General features: G+C 35.2%; 7 protein-coding genes across 7 annotated transcripts; 2 read left to right on the plus strand and 5 right to left on the minus strand.

Moving 5' to 3' along the window:
- Positions 1-361: 361 nt before the first annotated feature.
- On the plus strand, positions 362-3,703 carry PPL_11017 (uncharacterized protein; the record flags this gene model as incomplete). The annotated part of the gene is made up of 1 exon (XM_020581777.1): positions 362-3,703. One exon carries the CDS (start codon positions 362-364, stop codon positions 3,701-3,703), a length of 3,342 nt encoding a protein of 1,113 aa, XP_020427647.1.
- Positions 3,704-3,975: 272 nt separating this feature from the next.
- PPL_11018 (uncharacterized protein) lies at positions 3,976-7,680 on the minus strand (the record flags this gene model as incomplete). Its single annotated transcript, XM_020581778.1, has 1 exon — positions 3,976-7,680. One exon carries the CDS (start codon positions 7,678-7,680, stop codon positions 3,976-3,978), a length of 3,705 nt encoding a protein of 1,234 aa, XP_020427648.1.
- Positions 7,681-8,225: 545 nt separating this feature from the next.
- On the minus strand, positions 8,226-11,151 carry PPL_11019 (uncharacterized protein; the record flags this gene model as incomplete). The annotated part of the gene is made up of 5 exons (XM_020581779.1): positions 8,226-8,360; positions 8,766-9,098; positions 9,269-9,577; positions 9,897-10,981; positions 11,064-11,151. 5 exons carry the CDS (start codon positions 11,149-11,151, stop codon positions 8,226-8,228), a joined length of 1,950 nt encoding a protein of 649 aa, XP_020427649.1.
- A 1,502-nt stretch (positions 11,152-12,653) lies between these two features.
- phlp3 (thioredoxin domain-containing protein) lies at positions 12,654-13,392 on the minus strand (the record flags this gene model as incomplete). The annotated part of the gene is made up of 3 exons (XM_020581780.1): positions 12,654-12,947; positions 13,035-13,314; positions 13,382-13,392. The coding sequence occupies 3 exons, from the start codon at positions 13,390-13,392 to the stop codon at positions 12,654-12,656; spliced, it is 585 nt and encodes a 194-aa protein (XP_020427650.1).
- Positions 13,393-13,578: 186 nt separating this feature from the next.
- oxaA (YidC/Oxa1 family membrane protein insertase) lies at positions 13,579-14,850 on the plus strand (the record flags this gene model as incomplete). Its single annotated transcript, XM_020581781.1, has 2 exons — positions 13,579-14,472; positions 14,548-14,850. 2 exons carry the CDS (start codon positions 13,579-13,581, stop codon positions 14,848-14,850), a joined length of 1,197 nt encoding a protein of 398 aa, XP_020427651.1.
- Positions 14,851-14,949: 99 nt separating this feature from the next.
- PPL_11022 (uncharacterized protein) lies at positions 14,950-18,487 on the minus strand (the record flags this gene model as incomplete). The annotated part of the gene is made up of 4 exons (XM_020581782.1): positions 14,950-14,956; positions 15,045-17,224; positions 17,370-17,435; positions 17,504-18,487. The coding sequence occupies 4 exons, from the start codon at positions 18,485-18,487 to the stop codon at positions 14,950-14,952; spliced, it is 3,237 nt and encodes a 1,078-aa protein (XP_020427652.1).
- Positions 18,488-19,180: 693 nt separating this feature from the next.
- PPL_11023 (DUF924 family protein) lies at positions 19,181-19,918 on the minus strand (the record flags this gene model as incomplete). The annotated part of the gene is made up of 1 exon (XM_020581783.1): positions 19,181-19,918. One exon carries the CDS (start codon positions 19,916-19,918, stop codon positions 19,181-19,183), a length of 738 nt encoding a protein of 245 aa, XP_020427653.1.
- Between the last annotated feature and the right edge of the window lie 925 nt (positions 19,919-20,843).

The following is a 20,843-nucleotide window of genomic DNA, read 5'->3' on the forward strand; positions in this document are numbered from 1 at the left end:
TATTCCAACCACACCAAAAAAAAAAAAAAAAAAAAAAAAATTTAGTAATTATAATAAAAATGATTCCTTTTCTTTCCCTTACTTTCCTTTTTTCTATTTATATACTTCATTTTTAATTGTTTCAGTTTGATTGTTTTTCCTAATTAAGGATAAGGATAAGGATAAGAATAAATACATTTATTTTGAATACCAAAAAAAAAAAAAATAATAGAAAATTAGAAATTTCTAATATCCAAAAAAAAAAGAAATATTTAACTAATAGGTAAATAATAATTGGTAAAATAAAATAAAAATAAATCTATTAATATTTCCAAATTATTCTTTATTTTAAAAAAATTATTTAGTTAATATAAAAATAAAAATGGAAGGAGGTGATTTTCCATTAAATACACCTACAAGTCCATATAAAAAATCGCCTTCAAATACAACAACCACCACCACAACAACAAATTCAACGAATAATATTATAAACCAACAATTATTTATAAATCCATTGAATAATAGTACAGGTGCTCCAAGTACACCTCCGACACTTTCACAATCTAATAATAATGATTCAAACATAAATCCCAGACTACAACGAGATTTCCAACCTGCCAGACTGGATTCCGGTAATTTTCCAGTGACAGGAGGCTCGCTTTCCAGTCGAAGTCTAAATCCACGTGGAGGTTCCTCCAATAATATCAAGTGGAAATGGAATAACAAGGAAAAGCCAATCGATAGAGAGTTGGCAAAGAAGAAAGCAGGTGGCGCCGTGCGGAAGGACAGCGAGAGAAAACTAAAGAGTTCTGCTGGCATTCTGAAAAAAAGAAACACTCAACTCGAGTTTTCTCAGCCAGATAACAGTAACCATACCGAGGGTCTCCCAATCACAGAGGAGCTGGTCGATATGAGGGACAATGGAGGTGGAACTCCAGGCTCGCCAGGAAGTGTCACTCGTGATGGAGCAGGTGGCTCCGCCTCTCCAAAGCTAAAGCGTAGTGGATCGGTAACGAGTACACCACCACAACCCATTAGAAATATCATGGATGAAGACATCGTTCCCAATGCATTTGGTGAGGAGGACAAGAAAAAGACATTCTCTCCCAAGGTTTCAAAAGCAGAGATTGTAAAAGTTAAAGAGAAAATGTTGACCAAAAAGAAGTCGGAACTTCAGGTGAAACGAAAGGTGACTGCCAATTCCATGTTGGACGACGGTTTCAATACTATGGAGCTGATCATTGGTGAACAACAAAAAGAGACAGTCTTCCTGTTGAAACCATATTTCTCCCATTCAATTCTTCAAGCTACCATGTTGGTCTTTATCGTCTGGAATATCTTTTATTTCGGTTTCCGTGCCGGTTGGACAATCAATACACACGATGTCTACACCATTCTATTCTCTATTATTTTCTATATTGTAGAGTTTGTCTCTTTCTTGGCTACCGTTCTACATTTGAATAATTTCTCGAATCCATGCACCATGATTTTGGTTATGACTCTTGAGGAGATTCTCAAGAAGCGTAGAAAGAAGTTCCCAACTGTAATGATGTATGTCACCACCTACAAGGAACCACCCTCCATTGTATCTCGTACCTTCAAGACTGCCCTGAGTATGGATTATCCAGCAGAGAATCTTTGGGTCGGTCTGTTGGATGACTCTGCCAATTTCCGTGAGAGTCGTGGATGGGCACATCTTCAAGGTGTGGAAAAGAATTTCCTTTTCCAACTAATCTTTAGAACCATCTATAATGTCCACAAGATTGGTCCACCAACTGCCAATTTCAATGAGGATCCACATGGAATTCTTTTGGAAACTCAAGAGCGTATTGACAAATCGACAAGAGAGATCATTGATGCTGAAGTTCAGTGGTTTGTTGAATACTTTATTTTAAATGCTTGGTTTGACATTGGTTCCGAGGATCAAGGTGAGGCCACGGAAGAGGAGAAAGCATACATACAAAAGCTACGTGATACCAATTTCTCACCGTATCGTACCATCAACAAAAAGGAAAGAGAAATGATTTCCAAATTCTCCATAGAGTCACTGAGATCAATCTGGCACGGTAATGCAATGTATCGTCCATTTATTCGTATGATTCTTCTCAAGAAGAAATATGTCAGTAACTTTGTGAAGGACATGAACGAAAAATGTCACCTTAGATTCATCACACCGGAGGTATTGCAAAAAGCAGACTATGCAGTATTGATGATGGGTCGTGAAGAAGTACCCTGGGATGAAATTTCACTTGGAAACGTTCGTATTGATTTCGATCCAACCGGAGAGGTCTTCTCACCAAGATGCACCTATCTACGTCGTCGTAAGCCACCCCATCCACACAACAAAGCCGGTAACATCAACAATGGACTGTTCAACGAATCAACCAAGGCAGACTTTGAATACATTGGTCTACTGGATGCCGATCAGCAACCACATCCCGACTTTTTGAAACGTGTAATGCCCTATTTCTACTCTGACGAAGGTCATGACTGTGCGTTCGTACAGACCCCACAGTTTTTCAGTAATATCTATCCAGTGGACGATCCACTCGGTCATCGTAATATGGAGTTCTACGGTCCGGTAATGGAAGGTCGTTCAGCAAATGGAGCATGTCCATTCGTAGGCACCAACGCTATTTTCCGTCGTCAACCACTCTTTGATATCGGTGGAATTATGTACAACTCTGTAACAGAGGATATGTATACTGGAATGAAGCTACAGGTCTCTGGTTACAAGTCTTGGTATCACAATGAGGTGCTGGTAGTTGGTACCGCTCCAGTCGATATCAAAGAAACACTGGAACAACGTAAACGTTGGGCACAAGGAGCAGTGGAAATCTTTTCACTCACACCATGGGGTTATATCAGTAAGAAACTGGGTTATCGTAAGATGATGTACAATCTCGACTCTTGTATCTATCCATTCCTTTCGCCAACTGCCATCTTCTATGGACTTTCACCATTGATGATGTGTCTCTGGACTGTACCTATTGTCGTAACGGATCCAGTTATTTTCATTCTAGTCGGTATGATTCCTGTAATGATTGTTCCAAAGATCATTCAGTACATGGTGTTGAGAGCTAAACGTCCATATGAAGCCGGACAAGTCGGTCCATCGCTGTGGGTAGAACCAACCGATCTTTGGAGAGCAGAACAAACTTTCTTTGCTTTTGCCGGAACCTATATTTCCTCATGGAAAACCGGTGCAGCTTCGATTGTTAGTTTGTTGAAACAACGTCGTATCAGTCGTCACAAACTGGCAATGTGGAACTGGAAGCGTGATTTCGTCAAGAAACCCATTGTCACTGAGGTGTTCCGTCAAACCAAACTTGTAAATGAACCGGTAAAGGAAGAGGAACACGGTGGTAAGAAGGCAGAACAATCTTTCCGTTCTTCCAACAAGGAGTCCGATACCATTAAGAACTCACGTCTTTTCCTTCCGAATCTATTTATGTTTGGAGCGAATGTACTTGCTCTAGTATTGACTGTTCTTCGTTTCAATTGTTTCCAAGATGATATGTGGCTGATGATGGTAGTTGCCGGTTTTGCATTCTCAACCTGTTGGCATATTTGGTCATTCATTCCGATGGCACTTCGTCAATCTGAAACTCAATGGCCGTATGCATCATCGTTCCATGCACACAATATATTTATCTATTTTATTCTTGGATTCTTGGTTCTATTGTTTGTTAAAGTTAAAGTTTGTATTCCACGTATGGCTTAACAAGAGAAGATAAAAGAAAAGATGTTAAAAAAAACTGAAAAAAAAAAGAATCAAAAAAAAGAACTGGTCTAATTTCAAAAATTTTCACATGGTTGAATTCAAATAATATTTAATAATAAATCTTAATCTAAATCTAGAAACTTTTTTACTATTTATAAATTAAATCAAAAACAAAAAATATTTGTTTGTTTTCTTTTTTTTTTTTTTTTATTTTGTTCAATTAATAATTAAGATCAATTATTAAAGGATTTCGTTTTGTTTAACACACCTGTCTATTGTTGTTGTTGCTTGTTGTTGTTGTTTTGGTTGTTATTTTGTTGTTGAGTTGTAGGTGAAGTAGGTGGTGGTGGTTGGTTAAAGTAAAAGTTGTTAAACAGATCGTATGTTGGTTGATAGGTCAAATTTGAAGGTACTGATGATTGGAAATTACTTGGAGTGGCAAACTGATCAAACATATTTGGAGTGGATTGCATCATATACTGACTTGATGTCGATTCACCAGATAGACTCCTGTTGATCCAGGAGAATGGATCGGAATCAGATAGCATCAATTGATCACTGGCGATGCTGTTGATCGATGAGTCTCGATAGGTTAGTTGTGAATGAGTGGTTGGTAGTTGCTGTGTGATATTGGAATTCGAATAGGAAGACTTGTTTGCCATCTTTCCACTTCCAATGACACCGTGATCCTTCATCTGTTGTTGACCGCTACTGTTACTACCGGTACTGGTTCGCAATGGAATTGAATCTGCTGAGGTGTTGGTTGAGGTCGATGGTGTGTTGGTTGGCGATTGGAACGGTGAGAGAGAGTTTGGTGAAAGCCAACTGCTGGCAGAGTTGTGGTGATGTAAATCGTTGCCCATTCCAAAGGAGAATGGGTTGTAGATGTTGTGTGAGAATTGGTGGTGTTGTTGTTGTTGTGAAAACAATGTGCTAAAGTTATCACCACTACTACCAAGCAACGGTGAATAGCTTGGTGTTGTAGAAGCTGCAAGACTATGAATTGGTTGAGTTGGTAAAGTTGTTAGAGGTTGTTGTTGTTGAGATAGCATGTTTTGTTGAGTTTGTTGTTGTTGCTGTTGTTGTGGTTGAGGAACCTTTGGAACATAAACTTTTTGTGGTTTTGGTTTTGTTTCATATTGTTTTCTTGGTTTTGGTTCTCTCTGTTTGAAATCTTTTGATGTAGTTGTCAAAGTTGTTGAAGTTGTTGTAGATGGTTGTGCAGCTGCTGTTGATGTTGGTATTGATGGAGTGTTTGTTAAAGTGTTTGTTATGGTTGATATTGCCTGTGTCGATTGTGTTAGAGTTGATTTCTTCTTATGATCAGTTTGTGTTGTTGGCGTTGTTGGTGTTGTTGGTATTGTTGTTGTTGCTGATGCTGCTGGTTGAGTAGGTAGCAATGGTGAAGAAGGTTGTGGTTGGTTGGTTAGATCAAGTTTTTGTGTCTTTGGTCGTTGCTTTGAAGTGGCAGCTACCTCTATCTTTGGTTTGTCATTGTTAACAACTTCATGCTTAGTGGCAGGCTTCTTCTTTGTTGGAGATTGTTCAAACAAATTAGAAGTTGTTGCCTTTGTTACTGCATTGCTATCCTGTTGTTGATACTGCTTGCTGTTGATGATCTTTGTTACCTCTGCAGCAATTGTATCCTCTTCGACAATAGTTGTAATAAGAGTACTGTTACCACTACTGCTGTTGCTGATATGATTGAGAGGAGCAACAATTTCTTGACTGGATGAGAGTGACGATCCAATTGAACTACCGTCAATCTCTTCATGTATGGTGGTATCGTCGTCATCTTGAGAGGCAGATGAAGATGTCGACGATGTTAGGTTTTGTTGTGACATTGAAGATGATTGACTGATTGTTATGGGTATAGTTGAGAGTTGTGAAGCTGTGAGAGATGGTGATATAGTTGATGAGGATGATGAAGATGTTGATGGATTCGATGAAGTGGTTGTTGAGGTTGTTGGTTTAGCTGCTGTTGTTGTTGTTGTTTGTTTCAATTGCTGCTTTGATGATGAAACATGGATATCCGATTGGCTATGATCATTATTAAACGATTTCTTATTGTGAATGCTACTACTATCAATGTGTACATTCGATGGCTTATCGTTGTGTTGATTGTGATCGTGAGAGGAACTCAATTTGTTGTTATTACTACTGTTGTTCTTCTTCTTCTTATTGTTATTAGTATTATTGGCTCCACTGTTGTTTTTATTGGCAAACTCGACGTTTGACTTGTCGGGAGACTTGGGTAGGTTGTCCAAATAATGGTGGTGGTTGTGATGGTCGTGTTGGTTCAACATATGATAGTCAGCATGACTACCAAGTGAGTGACTGTTATTGTTATGGTGATGATCTTTTCTGCTGTTGACATTGCTGTTGTTTGTATTGGCATTGCCGCTGTTGGAAAAGAATGAATATTTAACACCACGAATCGGTTTATACTCTCTAAAGGTAAGGAATATGAGAACAAAGAAGAGAATGACCATACTGATGATGAATACAGTCTTGGCTGGATATTCATAGAAGAAAGATGGCTGGAGATGTGTGCACAGTGGAAGATAGTCGTGTGGCATTGCACCTATCAATGTGAAATAGAATGTATCTTGATTGGTTCGGAAGGTGAGCTCTCGCTTGATCAGTGAGGTCGAGAAGTCAGGCTCGTAACTAACACTGAACTGGATGGATTCGCCTGGACTCAGGACACCACGAAGCTCCTTGCAATTGGCAATACTAAATCCGAATCCACTGCATTTCAAATCGCCACTGAGATAGACATCTTTGATATCGATTGGCATATTGCCTTTGTTCATCAGTGTAAAGGTTTTACTGACTTCAATTCGGTTGTTGGCAACCATCGATGACATCGACGAGTGTTGAGCGTGTTTAGCCGGATTCTTGGCGTCAATGAGAATCTCTGAATTGACATTGACCTGGTTGTGTTTCTTGAAGATGCATGGACTGAGATGTGTTTTGTTGAGCTCGAGAAGTATCGAGTTGTACTCGGTGTAGTTGTCTTCGACGATAGCGAGACGACCGCCTGCTCCCCGACCTGCGAGCCTAATCAAATGGAAAACAGTGTAATTGTTCCTCAGCAGCAATGTCGATGAGAAATCAGTGTTATTGTTTGGTTGGAATCGGATCGGTCCAAATTGAGCGGTGGACTTTGGCGGAATGACGATGGGAGTGAGCGCTTCACGACTTAGCTTAAAGGGATTCGGAAGGAATCCATTCGCCACGTGACCAATACCATGCTGCTGTTGGTGATATTGCTGATGGTTAGGACTTGAATCTTGGAAAGTCGTCGTTTTAAATCCAATTTGTTTGAGATACTGATAGATTCGCGACTCTGTCTCCACCGGAAGCAACTCTGCCACCACTGGAATATCCAAAGGATTGTAAATCTCGATATCCTTTGATGATTGTGAACTAATAGTTACTGAACCAAAATCAATAGTTGTATGATTTGTATATTCCAATGGTGAAGAGGAGGTCTGTGTACTTGTTGTTGTTGTCAGTTGTGGAGACAACAAACTTGGTGGAATGACTACTCCACTTGTTTTAATGGTGTAGTCACTCAGGAGATTGGTGTGAATGATAATGTTGGATGGAACGACAAGCTGTTGTCGGACAGCCCAGAATGCATCACGCTTAAAGTACTCGTCGATCTCATCGTACGTGGTGTACTGTAGGATTTGCTGATGGTTTGGCAACTCCTTGAAAACTGCAGAGACGTCATCGAGAGCGATCTCCTTTGGTTCGAATACAAGGTTTGCAATGTGGGTGTAGGAACGCGGTGGAATCGTATGCACCAGCATGTTACAGGTGACGCGCGGATCCGATGAATCGATCGATGTGATATGCACGGGAATACCATAGGTGTTGTTGGCGTAGAGTCGCTGGGTCGAGTTGCCACCGAGAATGATCGGTTCGAAACTGACGTGACTCGGTTTCACCGAGAACGAACCATCCATCACCTTCCAGTGGAATGGAATCACCAGATTCTCGAGGTGTGTGGCAGTCACGAATCTACCCTTGCCCGTGCCTTTGATAGGACTGGTCAGTTCAAGAGTAAATGTCGCAGTGTACCCGCTGTCCAGCACGATAATCGGATTCTCTTGACCACGACAACACAAACTAAACAGATTGTGCTCCCCCACATTCAATTCGACGCCATCCACTTCAAACTGGCCTCGCTCATTATAGATATTCTGAATCTTTAGAACCACATTATTATTAGGTGATGTACTATCACCTGTAAAACAATGAATCATCAATGGATAGGGATTGGGATTCTTGAATTTGAAATGTCTTTTCCTTGTTTCATTTATACCTATAACACCGAAATCAATCTATAGAAGCGATAATAATAATAATGATTAGCAAAATGAATGATTTAACAAAACAAAACAAACTACATACAGATTTAATCTCTTCAACATAATAATCTTTAACTACATCTAGATCCAGGAGATTGGGAGAGTAGACGAGATGTCCATCGAATGCATGTAGATCGATTTCAAATGTTGAGATGTTGGTATCGACGAGGAGCGACGCATGCTTTGACTTTACTTTGCCATTGTGTGAATTGAACTGAAGCAGTATCGGGTCGCAATAGGAATTCGGTTGAATTACTTGACCGATCGATGCATTCCTCACCTCAAAGTGTTCGTCTTGGATGTGAATCGAATTGATAGTGAGAGGAATCGGAAAGTTGTTTCTAAGCACCAAGTGATTCTCCAGTGTTTTCTTTGGATGCTCCGCATCGATCGTGAACAGAATCTCACGAGGATGATAACTCATATCGCCGAGCAAAACCTCTGCCCTATAGGGAACTTCGATATCCTTGTATCCCAACACCTTCAGAATGATCTTTCCACTGTAGCTTCCTTCGACATCACAAGTATAAAAGAATTGAGCTATATCCACTTTCTAAAAAAATGATCGATCAATGATTGAATCAATATTTTATTGATTCATAATAATGATTGTTAATAAGATGTTGATTGGAGTATGGATGTGTTGTTTGTTTGTTTGTATTGGTTTGTTTGATATTTACAGTTTTACCAGGAGAAATAACATCGTAATGTAGAAAAAATCTCAAATTTGGATCGGGAACTTCCGGGTGGATTTCCATTATACTTAGGTCTTGGTCGTGGTTTGCACTGAGGAAGTAGAGTGTCACCGATTTGAAATCAGTTTTGCTTGTGATGTATCCGAAATCGATTTCCGATGGCGAAACGTGAACTCCGTCGCCAACCGATAAGATCTCAGTTGGCACCTGAATATTCTCTACATTCGTCTCAATATTGATAATACCGGTAAATTGTCCAGAAAACGATGATCTAAAATACAAGTTGATTACATGTGATTTAGAATATGGTTGAATTTCCTGCAAATAAATAAAAATAAATGTTAAAATTAACTTGTAAAAATTTTTCGTTTTTGCAAAAAAAAAAAAAACATCGCGACAAAAAAAACGAACGAAAAACGAAGCCGTGTTTAAGCGCGCGCAAATAACGATTGAATATCAAGATTATATGTGTGATATAGATTACATACCCAAATACTGGTTAAATCATTATTTGATGCAGAAATGGTAGTTGTTGGTGATTGTGAATTTGAAGATGTCGATATTGATGAGGTTGATGATTGTGTTGATGATTTTGATGGTGATGAAGATTGTGTTGATGGTTTTGATTTTAAAAGTGAGAGAATGTTTGTTGTTGTTGTCGATGTTTGTTGTTGGTTTGTCATAGTTGGTTGTTGTTGTTGTGGTGGTGGTTGTTGTTGTTGTTGTTGTTGTTGCTGAGTACTACTGTTTGGCAATGATAGATAGAATGATCCACCATTGGTATAGATATCAGTGATCTTCAAAGTGATATTGTGTGGGTTGTAGATGTAGAGGGGATATGAATATACAGTGTCCACTGGAACCTGGTCATATATCGGTTCCAATTGATAATAATTGACGGTGGCCCGACCTGTCGCTGCAAAAATAAGACCACCACCTTTAACTTGTAAATGAAAAAACGCTTCGTGTTCTCCAACGTCTTTCGGTGTATATAATATATGTACTGTGATGGTTTCCATTGGTTTTAAAATCTAATAATTACTGTGTGTTAGTTGTGTAACTTCTAAGCTTCAATCGATCGATCGATTGATTGATGTTGTTGTTGTTACTACTTACATAACTAGAAAGGAAATCACAATCAAAATGTGGACTATCAGTTCTTATCGCCAGAATTTGAATGGATCGATCGGGATCGCTGTTGGTTATGTCCATAGTTTGATTCTGTGAGAGACAGAGGTGACCGACGCCAAACTCGATGGTAGACGACGACACTTCGAGATGTCTAATGAGATTCTCTCTTTCCTCTAGACCAAAGCTGTTTTCGTCTTCTTCGTCCTCGTCATAGTCGTTGTTTTTATTGCTGTTGTCGTCGTTGTTGTTGTTGCTGCTGCGATCATTGTCAATATCGAAATCGTATTCATAGATATAGACTTCCTCTGATACAACTTCCTTAATGATGTTGTTATTATCGTCGTCATCTTTGTTATCATAACTATTATCGTCATCATCATCATCATTCTCATCATCGCTGTTATGTCTAACCAATTGTTGATGTGCTATTCTAGACGATATGATTCCACCTGCAGATGTTCTACTAGCACTACTACTAACGATATTCTCTCTATCTCTATCTTTATGTACAAAACTATTAATCGAAGAATGAGAGTGTTGTTGTTGCTGCTGTTGCTTCTCGCCGACAACTACGTGTCTGTCTTGTTGATGTTGTTGTTGTTTCTCAAGTAGTTGCTGTTGCTGTTGCTGTTGCTGTTGCTGTTGAATATTCTGTTGTAATAGAATCAGAGGTTTCAGAGCCAATGGTTTGTTACTTCCACTGTTACTGTTAATGTTACTGATAATACCACTACTGATAATACTATTGCTACTGCTACTGCTACTGCTGCTGCTACCACTCAACTTTTCATGTTTATGTTGCCTGTCACTATGTTGTTGCTGTTGCTCTTGTTGCTGTTGCTCAACAACATTGTCAGAATCAACAACAACACTACCAGCACTATCACCATCACTATCGACACGCCTCTTTGACAAACCTGTCATCTGAGGTGAAGGCGATCTCGATGTTTCATTATACCGAAAGTGATAGTAATACTTTCTGTGTTGTTGTATCTGTTGAATCTGCTGTGTTTGTTGGTGTTGCTGAGAGTTGATAGCACTAACTACCAATTCACTACGAATCAATATAACTATTATCATAGGTTAAAGTTAAGCAAGTAAGTAATTTTGTAATATTGATCAATTAAATACTTCATCTTTTCTTTTACATACTGTTATCGAATGTACTCAATAAAACAAGAAACATCAAGAATAGATAACTTAAAACTACAGTTGAACATTGTGTACTACGAACAGCCATCTTTTTGATTGTAGTTTTAAAAGTTAATCTTTATCCTAATGATCTTTCAATACTGAAAAAATTGGTTTTGCTTTTTTTTTTGTGTTTTTTCAAAAAAATGAATGTTACTGTTGCTTTGCTGATTATTCTTTGACTATTCTAATATTAACTGCTCTGATAAATAACTAATTCAAAATATAAATAGATTACTTGAATACTAATAACTTTTTTAACAAAAAACAGATCTATCTATTCTATTAAAATGCGATCTATATTTTATATTATTATTATTATTATTAATATTTGTAATTTGATATATCAAAATTTACGAATTCGTGTTGTTTTTATAGGTGGTTATTGTTGTACTGCTGTACTGCTACTGTTATTATTTGTGTTGTTGTGTTATCTTTTATCTTAAAACTAAAAACTAAACTATACATTAAAAAAAAAAAAAACTAATAATAAATAAATAAAATATTATTACTATTATTTTCAAAAAATAAAATCGCAAACTTTCAATCAAACATTTATTCAAAAAAAAACAAATGTTGTTTTCTTTTTTGCTGTTTTTATTTAAATAATATAAATAATATAAATGAAATAACAATAATAAAAAGGTACGATTAATAAAGAAAGTAAGTAAGTAAAAAAACACAAAAACAAACAACAGGTTTGTTTCAAAAAAAAATAACTTCAAAAAATTTAGTTTGAAATTTTTGTTTTTTTTTTTTTTTTTTTTTTTTTCTCAAACAGACAGATCAATTAATTGTTTTTTTTGCTTTTTTTTGGTTCCCTTTTCATGTACATGCAAGTTTTTGATGATTTTTGTTTTTTTTTTATTTTTGGATTGTTGTTGTGTTGTTGATCCACGACCATCCATCCAGCAAAACAAAAATAAAAGCGATAATTTTTTGATCAATCAAGGCTATGACTCACATTTTAACGAAACTCTTCGAGCTTTGAACACTTTTTAACTTAAAATAAATTTTTATTAAATTTTGTTAAACTTTTTTTATTATTTTTAAATTTTAATGATTTCAAGTATTTATTTATTTTATAAATTTTTAGACATAATAATTAGATAAAAAAGATATAATTAATAAATCATATTTATTTCCTATTTTCTATTCTTTGAAAAACACAAACTTTTGTGAGATTTTTATAAATAAAATAAAAAAGGTGTTAAAAACAAAAAGTTGTTGATATTTTTAACTGGATTGGGAATAAACAAAGAATCCGACCTGGTAACTAAAAACAGAGTTAATTGATTTTGCTCAATATCGGAATTAATAAAAAAAAAAACAAAAACAATTTATTCAAGTGAAGTAATGATTGAACAATGTTCAAACAAAACAAAACAAATGAAAACAACATCACCTACCCATTAATTCATTTATGATCATTTCATTTTCGAAATTTCCTGTTTTGTGTTTTTTTTTTTAGATTTAATAGAATAGAATAGATCTGATTGTTTTTGTTTTATTTTATTTTTATTTATTTTTTTATTTTTTATTTTAAAATTGTTAATCATCTTGTTCATCTCTTGCTAGCCTTTCATGTTTTGAAATGATTGTAAGGTTTGAAGAGGTTTTCAATTCTAATACACCTGATTGTGCAATACGTTTCGCCAGAACATCTGTTTTGAAATCATCTTTACCACCGAGATCGTCGAATCCAACCACTCTATCGACTGCCACACCATTATGAAAGAATACCATTGTAGGCAACACTCTGACATTGAGTTTACCAACGAAAAACGGTGCTTTCTCTGCATTCATCTTTATAAACTTTGTTGTAATATGTACTTTTGATAAGATCTATTGTTTTGTTTTGTTATGAATTGAATTGATTGATTTGATTAATATAAATAATATATGTCTGTTATGATTATGATTTCTACATACCTCTAAATGTTTATCAACTATTTTACATCTCTGAAATTCATTGTGATAGAAGTGACATACAACATTTGCAGTGCCGGTTACAACCTTTAGAAAATCATTCTCCTGTACCTCTGTGTATTCAGCATTGCTATTCTTTAGTTGATGCAATGCTTTCGATCTCTCTTTCATCTCTTGTATTCTTCTCTCTCTAATCTTTGAAATCTCATCGTCATCGTCAAAATCATCGTCGTGCACAGTTTTTTTATCGTCTTCATCTTCGTTTGAACTTATATAATTATCTCTATTATAAATAAACAAGTTAATTAAGATATAACACAACATTATTATATCATTTTCTATTTAATTACCCTTTTGCCATCTTTTATTTATATTTAGATATATATTTATCGATTAAGAATGATCAACACACTTGATTTTATTTTTTTTTTAAACTCTTTTTTTTTTGTTTTTCACTCTGAATTTTCATTGATTGATCGATCAGTCGACAGTAATATATTCAGATAAATAAGATTATATCTTATTAAAATAGAATAGTTAAGATAAAATGTTATCTAAATCATTATTCTCAAATAGATCATATCGTGGTTTATCAGTTATCAAACATTTGAATGGACCTCGATCAAACATTGGAAAACAATTTCAAAATGAAGGAATGATTACGATGATTCACACAATGAATAAATCATTGAGCTATAGAAGTTATTCATCCGCAACACCATCATCATCATCATCATCATCATCAAATAATATTTCAAATATAGATCAAAAGATAACAGCAATGAATAGTAATATCGATTTAAACTCTCCATATAATGGTGAAATACCAATTTTGAACAGTCATATGCTGTCATCACAAAACTCATCAGTTGCAACAACGACAACTACTGGTAGCAATGAGGTGAAACTCTCAGAGTTGGGTGCAGCACAAGCAGAAGCAATCACACAAGATCCATCAATGTTGGAGATCACAGGATTGCCAACATTCATTGAAGTCCTGCTTCACCATTTACATAGCGCAACCGGTTGGTCGTGGATGGTCATCGTGCCAGCATTCACACTGTTGATTCGTAGTGCACTGCTCCCATTCGCAGTGAAGCAGCGTATCAATGTGACGCGACTCATGGAGATCAAACCGCAACTCGACAAATTCAAAGAGAAATCACAAGAAAATCGTGCAACCGGTGCATCAAACTACGATAACTCTGTAGCGATCACCAAGCTACTGAAAGATAAGAAATGTCATCCAGCACTCAGCTATATTCTACCACTGGCGAATCTTCCATTCTTTATCTCTGCGATCATTGCAATGCGTGAGATGGCAGCGACATTCCCGTCGATGAAAACCGCCGGTATGCTATGGTTCACCGATCTAAGTGCTATGGATCCCTATTTTATATTACCAATTATTTCCAGTGCATCTTATCTTTTAGTTAATGAAGTAAGTTAGTTGCAACTAAACAAAAAATAGGTCCAAAGTTATAATATTTATAATATTTTATTTTAATATTAATAGTTAACACTTGGAAATGCACCAAATCTATTTTTAAAAGCTATAAGTTGGGTGGCAAGAATAATGGCATTGCTAATCATCCCATTCAGTTACACCATTCCTTCGATTGTATATTTCTATTGGATTCCATCCTCTATTTTCACATTGGCACAAATCTATGCATTCAAATCACCAAGAATATCGAAACTACTTGGTATGCCAGTATTCAACAACAATCAGCCAATCATTCCAGTTGGCGACACTCCCAACAAAAAGAAATTTACTCCACCTCCAACTGATCCTAAAAAGAAAATAAACAGAATTTAAATATTTATAAACAGATCTTTTTATTTCCAACTATTATTTAAGAAAAAAGATAATATATAATAATAATAATAATAATAATAATATTGAATGATAAATATTTTAATGACTATAAATTAAATTACTATTATTTTTATTACAACAGGTATTATAAAATGATTTGTATGATTTGTTTGTATTCTTTTGTTTTTGTTTACTTTGGTTTTTTTGTATGTGAAATATGTATGGTTTTGAAAAAGTTTAGTCTTTGGGGTGGTGATGGTTCTGGTGATGATGGAGGTGATGAACTTGGTGAGGAACTTGGTGATGAAGAAGCAGAGGCAGATGTTGACCCTTCTTCAAAGTCGAATTCATGGCTGTTGTTGCCACCAGTGTCATAGGAGTTGTCGTTGGAGATATTCGACGAGTTCATCGAATGGTTAATTAAATTATGTAATGGTGTATTTACAATATGTTGGCTGTGATTACTATTAGTACTTTGTGATAAATTATTTTTGTTTGTCGTGTGATGATTCTTATTGATACTCTCTTTAAGACTGTTGTTATTATTATTATTATTGTTGCTGCCGTTGTTTGAGATTGAAATGCTACTGTTATCTTTAATATTATTATTGTTATTATCTTTAGAATTATTACCATTAATGGTGGGATCTTTTACATTATTATTGTTATTGGAAATGTTGATGGTGGAAATATTATTATTATTGTTGTTGTTGTTATTCAAAGTATTGTTATTGGAGTTGTTGTTGATTGCATTATTGTTGTTGTTGGATGAAAGTGTTGAGTTTGTTGAGGTTAGTTGTTGATTGTTGAGATTCTGTTGTGAGGTGGAAAGATTGGGTTGGGAGTTGTTGTTGTTGTTGTGCTGAGCTGTAAAGAATGTACGTGGAGTTAAATTGAAAGAACTATTGGTGTCATATTGCGAACGTGGAGTTGGTCGTGACTGTAGTGAGATGTGTGATTGCGAACGGTTGAGTGGTGGAGGTGAATGCGATCCTGCAACTGACGCGCTTCCATACTCACCGATGATCTGTGGGTTGAAATCGAGCATGAATCGCGGAGAATGCAATAGCGATGATTGTGACTGTGTTCTGTGGATGTAGTGACTGTTCGGTGGTGAAAGAGCGTTGTCAATGTTCGAGGCGTTGTTGTTGTTGTGGTTGCTATTGTTGTTGTTGTTGCTGTTGGATTGTTGTTTGTTTTTGTTTTTGCCGCCACCAAAGAATGAGAGGATTTTGACACCGATCTTTTTGATGGAGGTTGGCGACGATGACAGTTGATCTCTGTTACGTAGATTTCCACTGTTAGTTGTGATATTACTGCCGGTATCGTGATTTGAAGGATTGTTTATGTCTTGGTCATCGTAGAGACTGCTGTAGCTAGTGTCGAAGCTGTTGGTTTCATTGTCGTGTTGTGATTGTGGTGGTTGTAACTGCTCACTGATGCTAGTGTCTTGCATGTTTTGCGAGCTGTTCAGACGACGTGGTTGTGGCTTGCTCAGACCGCTAGTATTGGAATTTGGAGCTGACGATTGTTGTTGTTGTTGTTGCTGTTGTTGAAGTGGTGTTGGTGGATGTTGAAGTAAATGCTGCAGACTTTGAAGTTGTTGTTGTTGTTGTTGTGTAGAGCCTGAAGAGTTATTAGATGGTATCTGTTGTTGTTGCTGTTGTTGTAGTTGTTGCAGTTGCTGTTGACTAGATATGGAACTACTACTTGGCAGTCTTCTAGGTAACTGTCTTTGTTGCTGCTCCAATTGCTGTATTGTCTGTTGTAATGTCTGAATTTGCTGTTGATACTGCTGTTGTTGTTGCATCTGTTGATGCTGTTGATTCAAATCAGTTATCTTCAAACTATTTCTATTACTGTGACTATCTTGCTGTTGTTGTTGTTGATGTTGATTCAAATTCAACAACATCATCATGTTATTACCATTACCATTACCATCGGTATCATTGTTGTTCTTAGTATCAACACCATTGTTACCACTAAGTAAGAGATTAGCAATATTCCCACTGCTATTACTGTTTCTAATGAGGTTGAGATTACTTCCGGTTGTGGCGACCAAGCTTGTGGTGTTGTTGCCAGAGTTGTTCGAGGACAGTGTGACGTTGTTCAGTTGAGTGGTCACATGCAGCTCACTGCCAGTGAGATTTCCAGTGTTGGTGGGTGCCACCACAACATTCTTGTTGGGCGGTGTCTTCTCGCCGTGCAAATGACGCTTAAGGAAATTCAAATGCATCAACTCATCTTCGTTCTTTGGTGGTTTTATCTTCTTCTTTGTCTTAAACAGAGAACCGCTCTTCTTTGACTCCATAGCATTGTTTCGGTAGCCAGTTTTCTTTTCTTCCTGTGCCATCTCTGCACTCTTATCTTTATTCTGTACCATCAATATTTTTTGATTTACTTTTTTACTCATTTCCTATGAGTGTGTTTTTATTTGTTGATTTTTTGATTGATTGATTGATTAGTTAGTTAATTAAATATCAATTAACAACTCTTTTTTTTTGTTTAACTTTACTTACATTATACCACTTTGTATAACCATCAAAACTTAGTTCAACTTTAAAATCAACTAAATTCATATGATCCTATAATAATGGAATGGATAGATAGAAGTTAGTTTTTAGTTCGGTATGACAGTCACCACAATACTTACACCAAGTTCCTTTTCATCAAGATATTGAAATGGCGAGACTGCACATGTTAGAGAATGAGCAAAGTCAGTCTCACGCTGTTTCAATTTGAAATACAATTCTACTTCGGCTGCATTGGACATCTTTCTTGGTCTTTCACTCTCGAGTAGTCGTTTGGTCGATGGTATCGACACTGCCAGATTCTTCTTTACTTTAATGTGATCGGGTGACGATACACCCAGTCTATCATTGTACAACGACGACGATGATTCAAATGTAGTGGTTGTCGTTGTTGTTGTTGTCGTTGTCGTGATAGTCGATGCCGATGCCGACAGACTTCCAACACCATGGTGATGATAATGACCATTATTATTATTATGATTATGATTATGATAGTTATGTTGTTGTTGTTGTTGTTGATTATGATTATTATGATTATTATGATTATGTACAATACTTGATGCAGATGGTGATTTTACCATTCCACCAAATTTATTTGGTTGTTGTTGTTGTTGTTGTTGTTGTTGAAACATTTGAGAATCAGAACGTATATTTACACTCTTATAAATGGTTTGATTGTTATTGTCGGTATTATTGCTATTACTATTACTATTACTATTCGATCCAACAACACTCTGTTGTGGATATTTATAATATGTTATATCATGCTGTTGTTGACCAGTAACTCCACCATTTTGATTGGATGACGATTGAACATTTCCAAGTGTGTTGTTACCATTTCCATTTCCACTACCATTACTACTGATACTGCTACTACTCAGACTACCGCTATTTCCAATGCTATGACTACTACCAGCACTACTACTGCCATTACTACCATTACCATTACCTCCGATACCATTGCTATTGTTAATGTTGATACTATTACTATTGTTATTACTATTATTTATGTTTGGTGATGGTGGTGTCACCGATAATATATTATGAGTTGGTGATAAATATACATCGTCTTTCTTTCCTCTTTTCTTTCTTGTTAATATACCCATTTCTATGTGTATATTATTATTTTATCGTATCGTAATCTATCTATCTACTATCTTATCTATCTATCTATTTTTATTTTACTATCTACAACACATCTTATTCCTTTTGATCGCTCTGTGTTTTTTCGATTATTAATAATGTAATGTGATTTGTTTAAACTATTTAATAATGATTTAATAATGATTTGCTATTAATAATGTAATGTGATTTGATGATATTTGATAATAAAACTAAAAATAAACTATAATAATAAATAATATAACAACAACAATAATAATAAATATTAAAAGTGTTTAATATCTTTTTTTTTTTTTTTTTTTTTTTACTAAACCCACATTATCAATAATGTTTTTTTATTTTATTTTTTGAAATTTATTTTTATTTTATATTTAAATATATATATATTATTGATTTAAACTTTGTATATGAACTGTAATTAATTAACTTTGTGTTTTTCTTGTTCTTCCCATTCTTTTCTGTTTGATTTATTTATTATTTGATTGTTGTGTTTTTTTACTTAAGATTTGTGGTAGGTGTGTTGTTTTATTTTACATTGTTTGTTTTTGTTACCATGTGAATAAAATGTGGTGTGTATTAAGGTGTTAACAAAATGTTTGTTTTCTGAACTGTTGTGGTAAATTCTGGGAGGTTTGTTGTTTGCTATTAGTTTAGTTTGTGGTTGATTATTATTATTATTATGATGATGGTTCTGTTGTTGTTGTTGTTGATGATGTTGTTATTGTTGTCGTTGTTGTAACTTTCTTTTGTACTGATTTTTCGAATTCATTCGTTGAGTTTGATAGGTATTCGGTTTCCTCGGCTGTGCTTTCTCGACCAAGCAATGCATTGCGATGCGGATAACGGTTGAACTGCTTTACGATGGCGTAGTGATCCTGAGCATATTTAACAACACCGCCGTAGATCGGTGATACTTCTTTGGCGTCCTCTGCCAACTCTTTGGTCTTCTCCACCGATCTCTCGACAATGTCAAGTTGTTCCGAGTGCTCCAGTACGACATAGAAAAACATTCTCTCCGGGAAGGAGTATGACTTGTCCGAGTTTTCACTAAGCATATCCAATACGATTCCACACGAAATAGGGTCGTATTGGAACATCTGACCGGTGCCTCTAAACATATTTCTAGAGAATTGGTCACACAGTAGAATGAGAGCCATCTTTCCACGATGATCGGAACGCCAACGGGCGAGAAGCGGTGAATCCGGTTGACCCGCTTCCTCTAGAGTCGCTTGGAACCTATTTTTAATGTCGAGGTCACCGGCCTCGCTTGTTACGAACCAAAGTTTGAAATTCAAATTGTAGTTGGCAACTCTCAGTAGATCTTCATCGGTAGTGCCAAACCAGAAACTATAGATATCATTGATTCTTTGTTTATCATCTTCATTCAATAATGTTGAAAATGTATATCCTGTCATTTTTTTGTTTGTTTGTCTCTTTTACTAATAAACAATATAAATAATAATTATCTAACTATAGTTGAATATTACTAAAATAAATAGAAGAACTTCAAATTCAATTTAAAGAAAAAGAGCAGGTTCCAAAAGTTCAAAATAGGTTCATAATTCATTCCACGAAAGGAAATATTTTTGAAATTTTTACCAAATTTATGTGAGTTTCACAGATCTGTCAAATAGTTGTAATTTAATAACTATCTTTGTAACATTGTATTTAAATGATAATTAGGTGTTATGATTTCGATGGGAATTCTAAATTGATTGGTCTTTTTAGAATAAACAAAATTTAGAAAACATTCTAAAACTATTTTTTGTAAACCACACAATTGAATATTAGAAAACCAGATCTTTTTTAGAATATTAAATCTTATCTATTTTTTTTTTTTTTTTAGTGTAAGAAACTCGATGAACTATTTTTACTCTTTAGAAAATGTTTCTATTTACACCTTTTTCACTTTAGAAGAAAAAGAATATCACGAAACCAAAATCTCGTACAACATAGAACAGTTAGAATGTTAGAATCGATAACATTTGATAATAATAAAAAAAAACAACATAATTGTGCCTTTGATAAAAAAGCATAGAACATTTAGAATGTTAGAATTGATAATTCTTTGATATTAATATAAAACATAATTATGTTATAATGTTTATCTTTTTTGAATCTAAATTATATTGATTATTCTGACATGAATAAAGTTTAATAAACAAGATAATTTTAATCTTAATATTTTATGATCCAAAAATATCAACAATTTAATATTTAAAAAAATTTAAAGGAATTTATCATTGTTATTTTTTTTAAATCTGTTTTTTGTTTGTTTTTTTTTTTTAATATTTATTTAAATTGGGATGAGTGTTTGATCATTCTCTGAACAATACATCA

This window comes from Heterostelium album (assembly GCF_000004825.1).
Source record: "Heterostelium album PN500 unplaced genomic scaffold PPL_contig20, whole genome shotgun sequence".
Classification (NCBI taxonomy): Eukaryota; Evosea; class Eumycetozoa; order Acytosteliales; family Acytosteliaceae; genus Heterostelium; species Heterostelium album.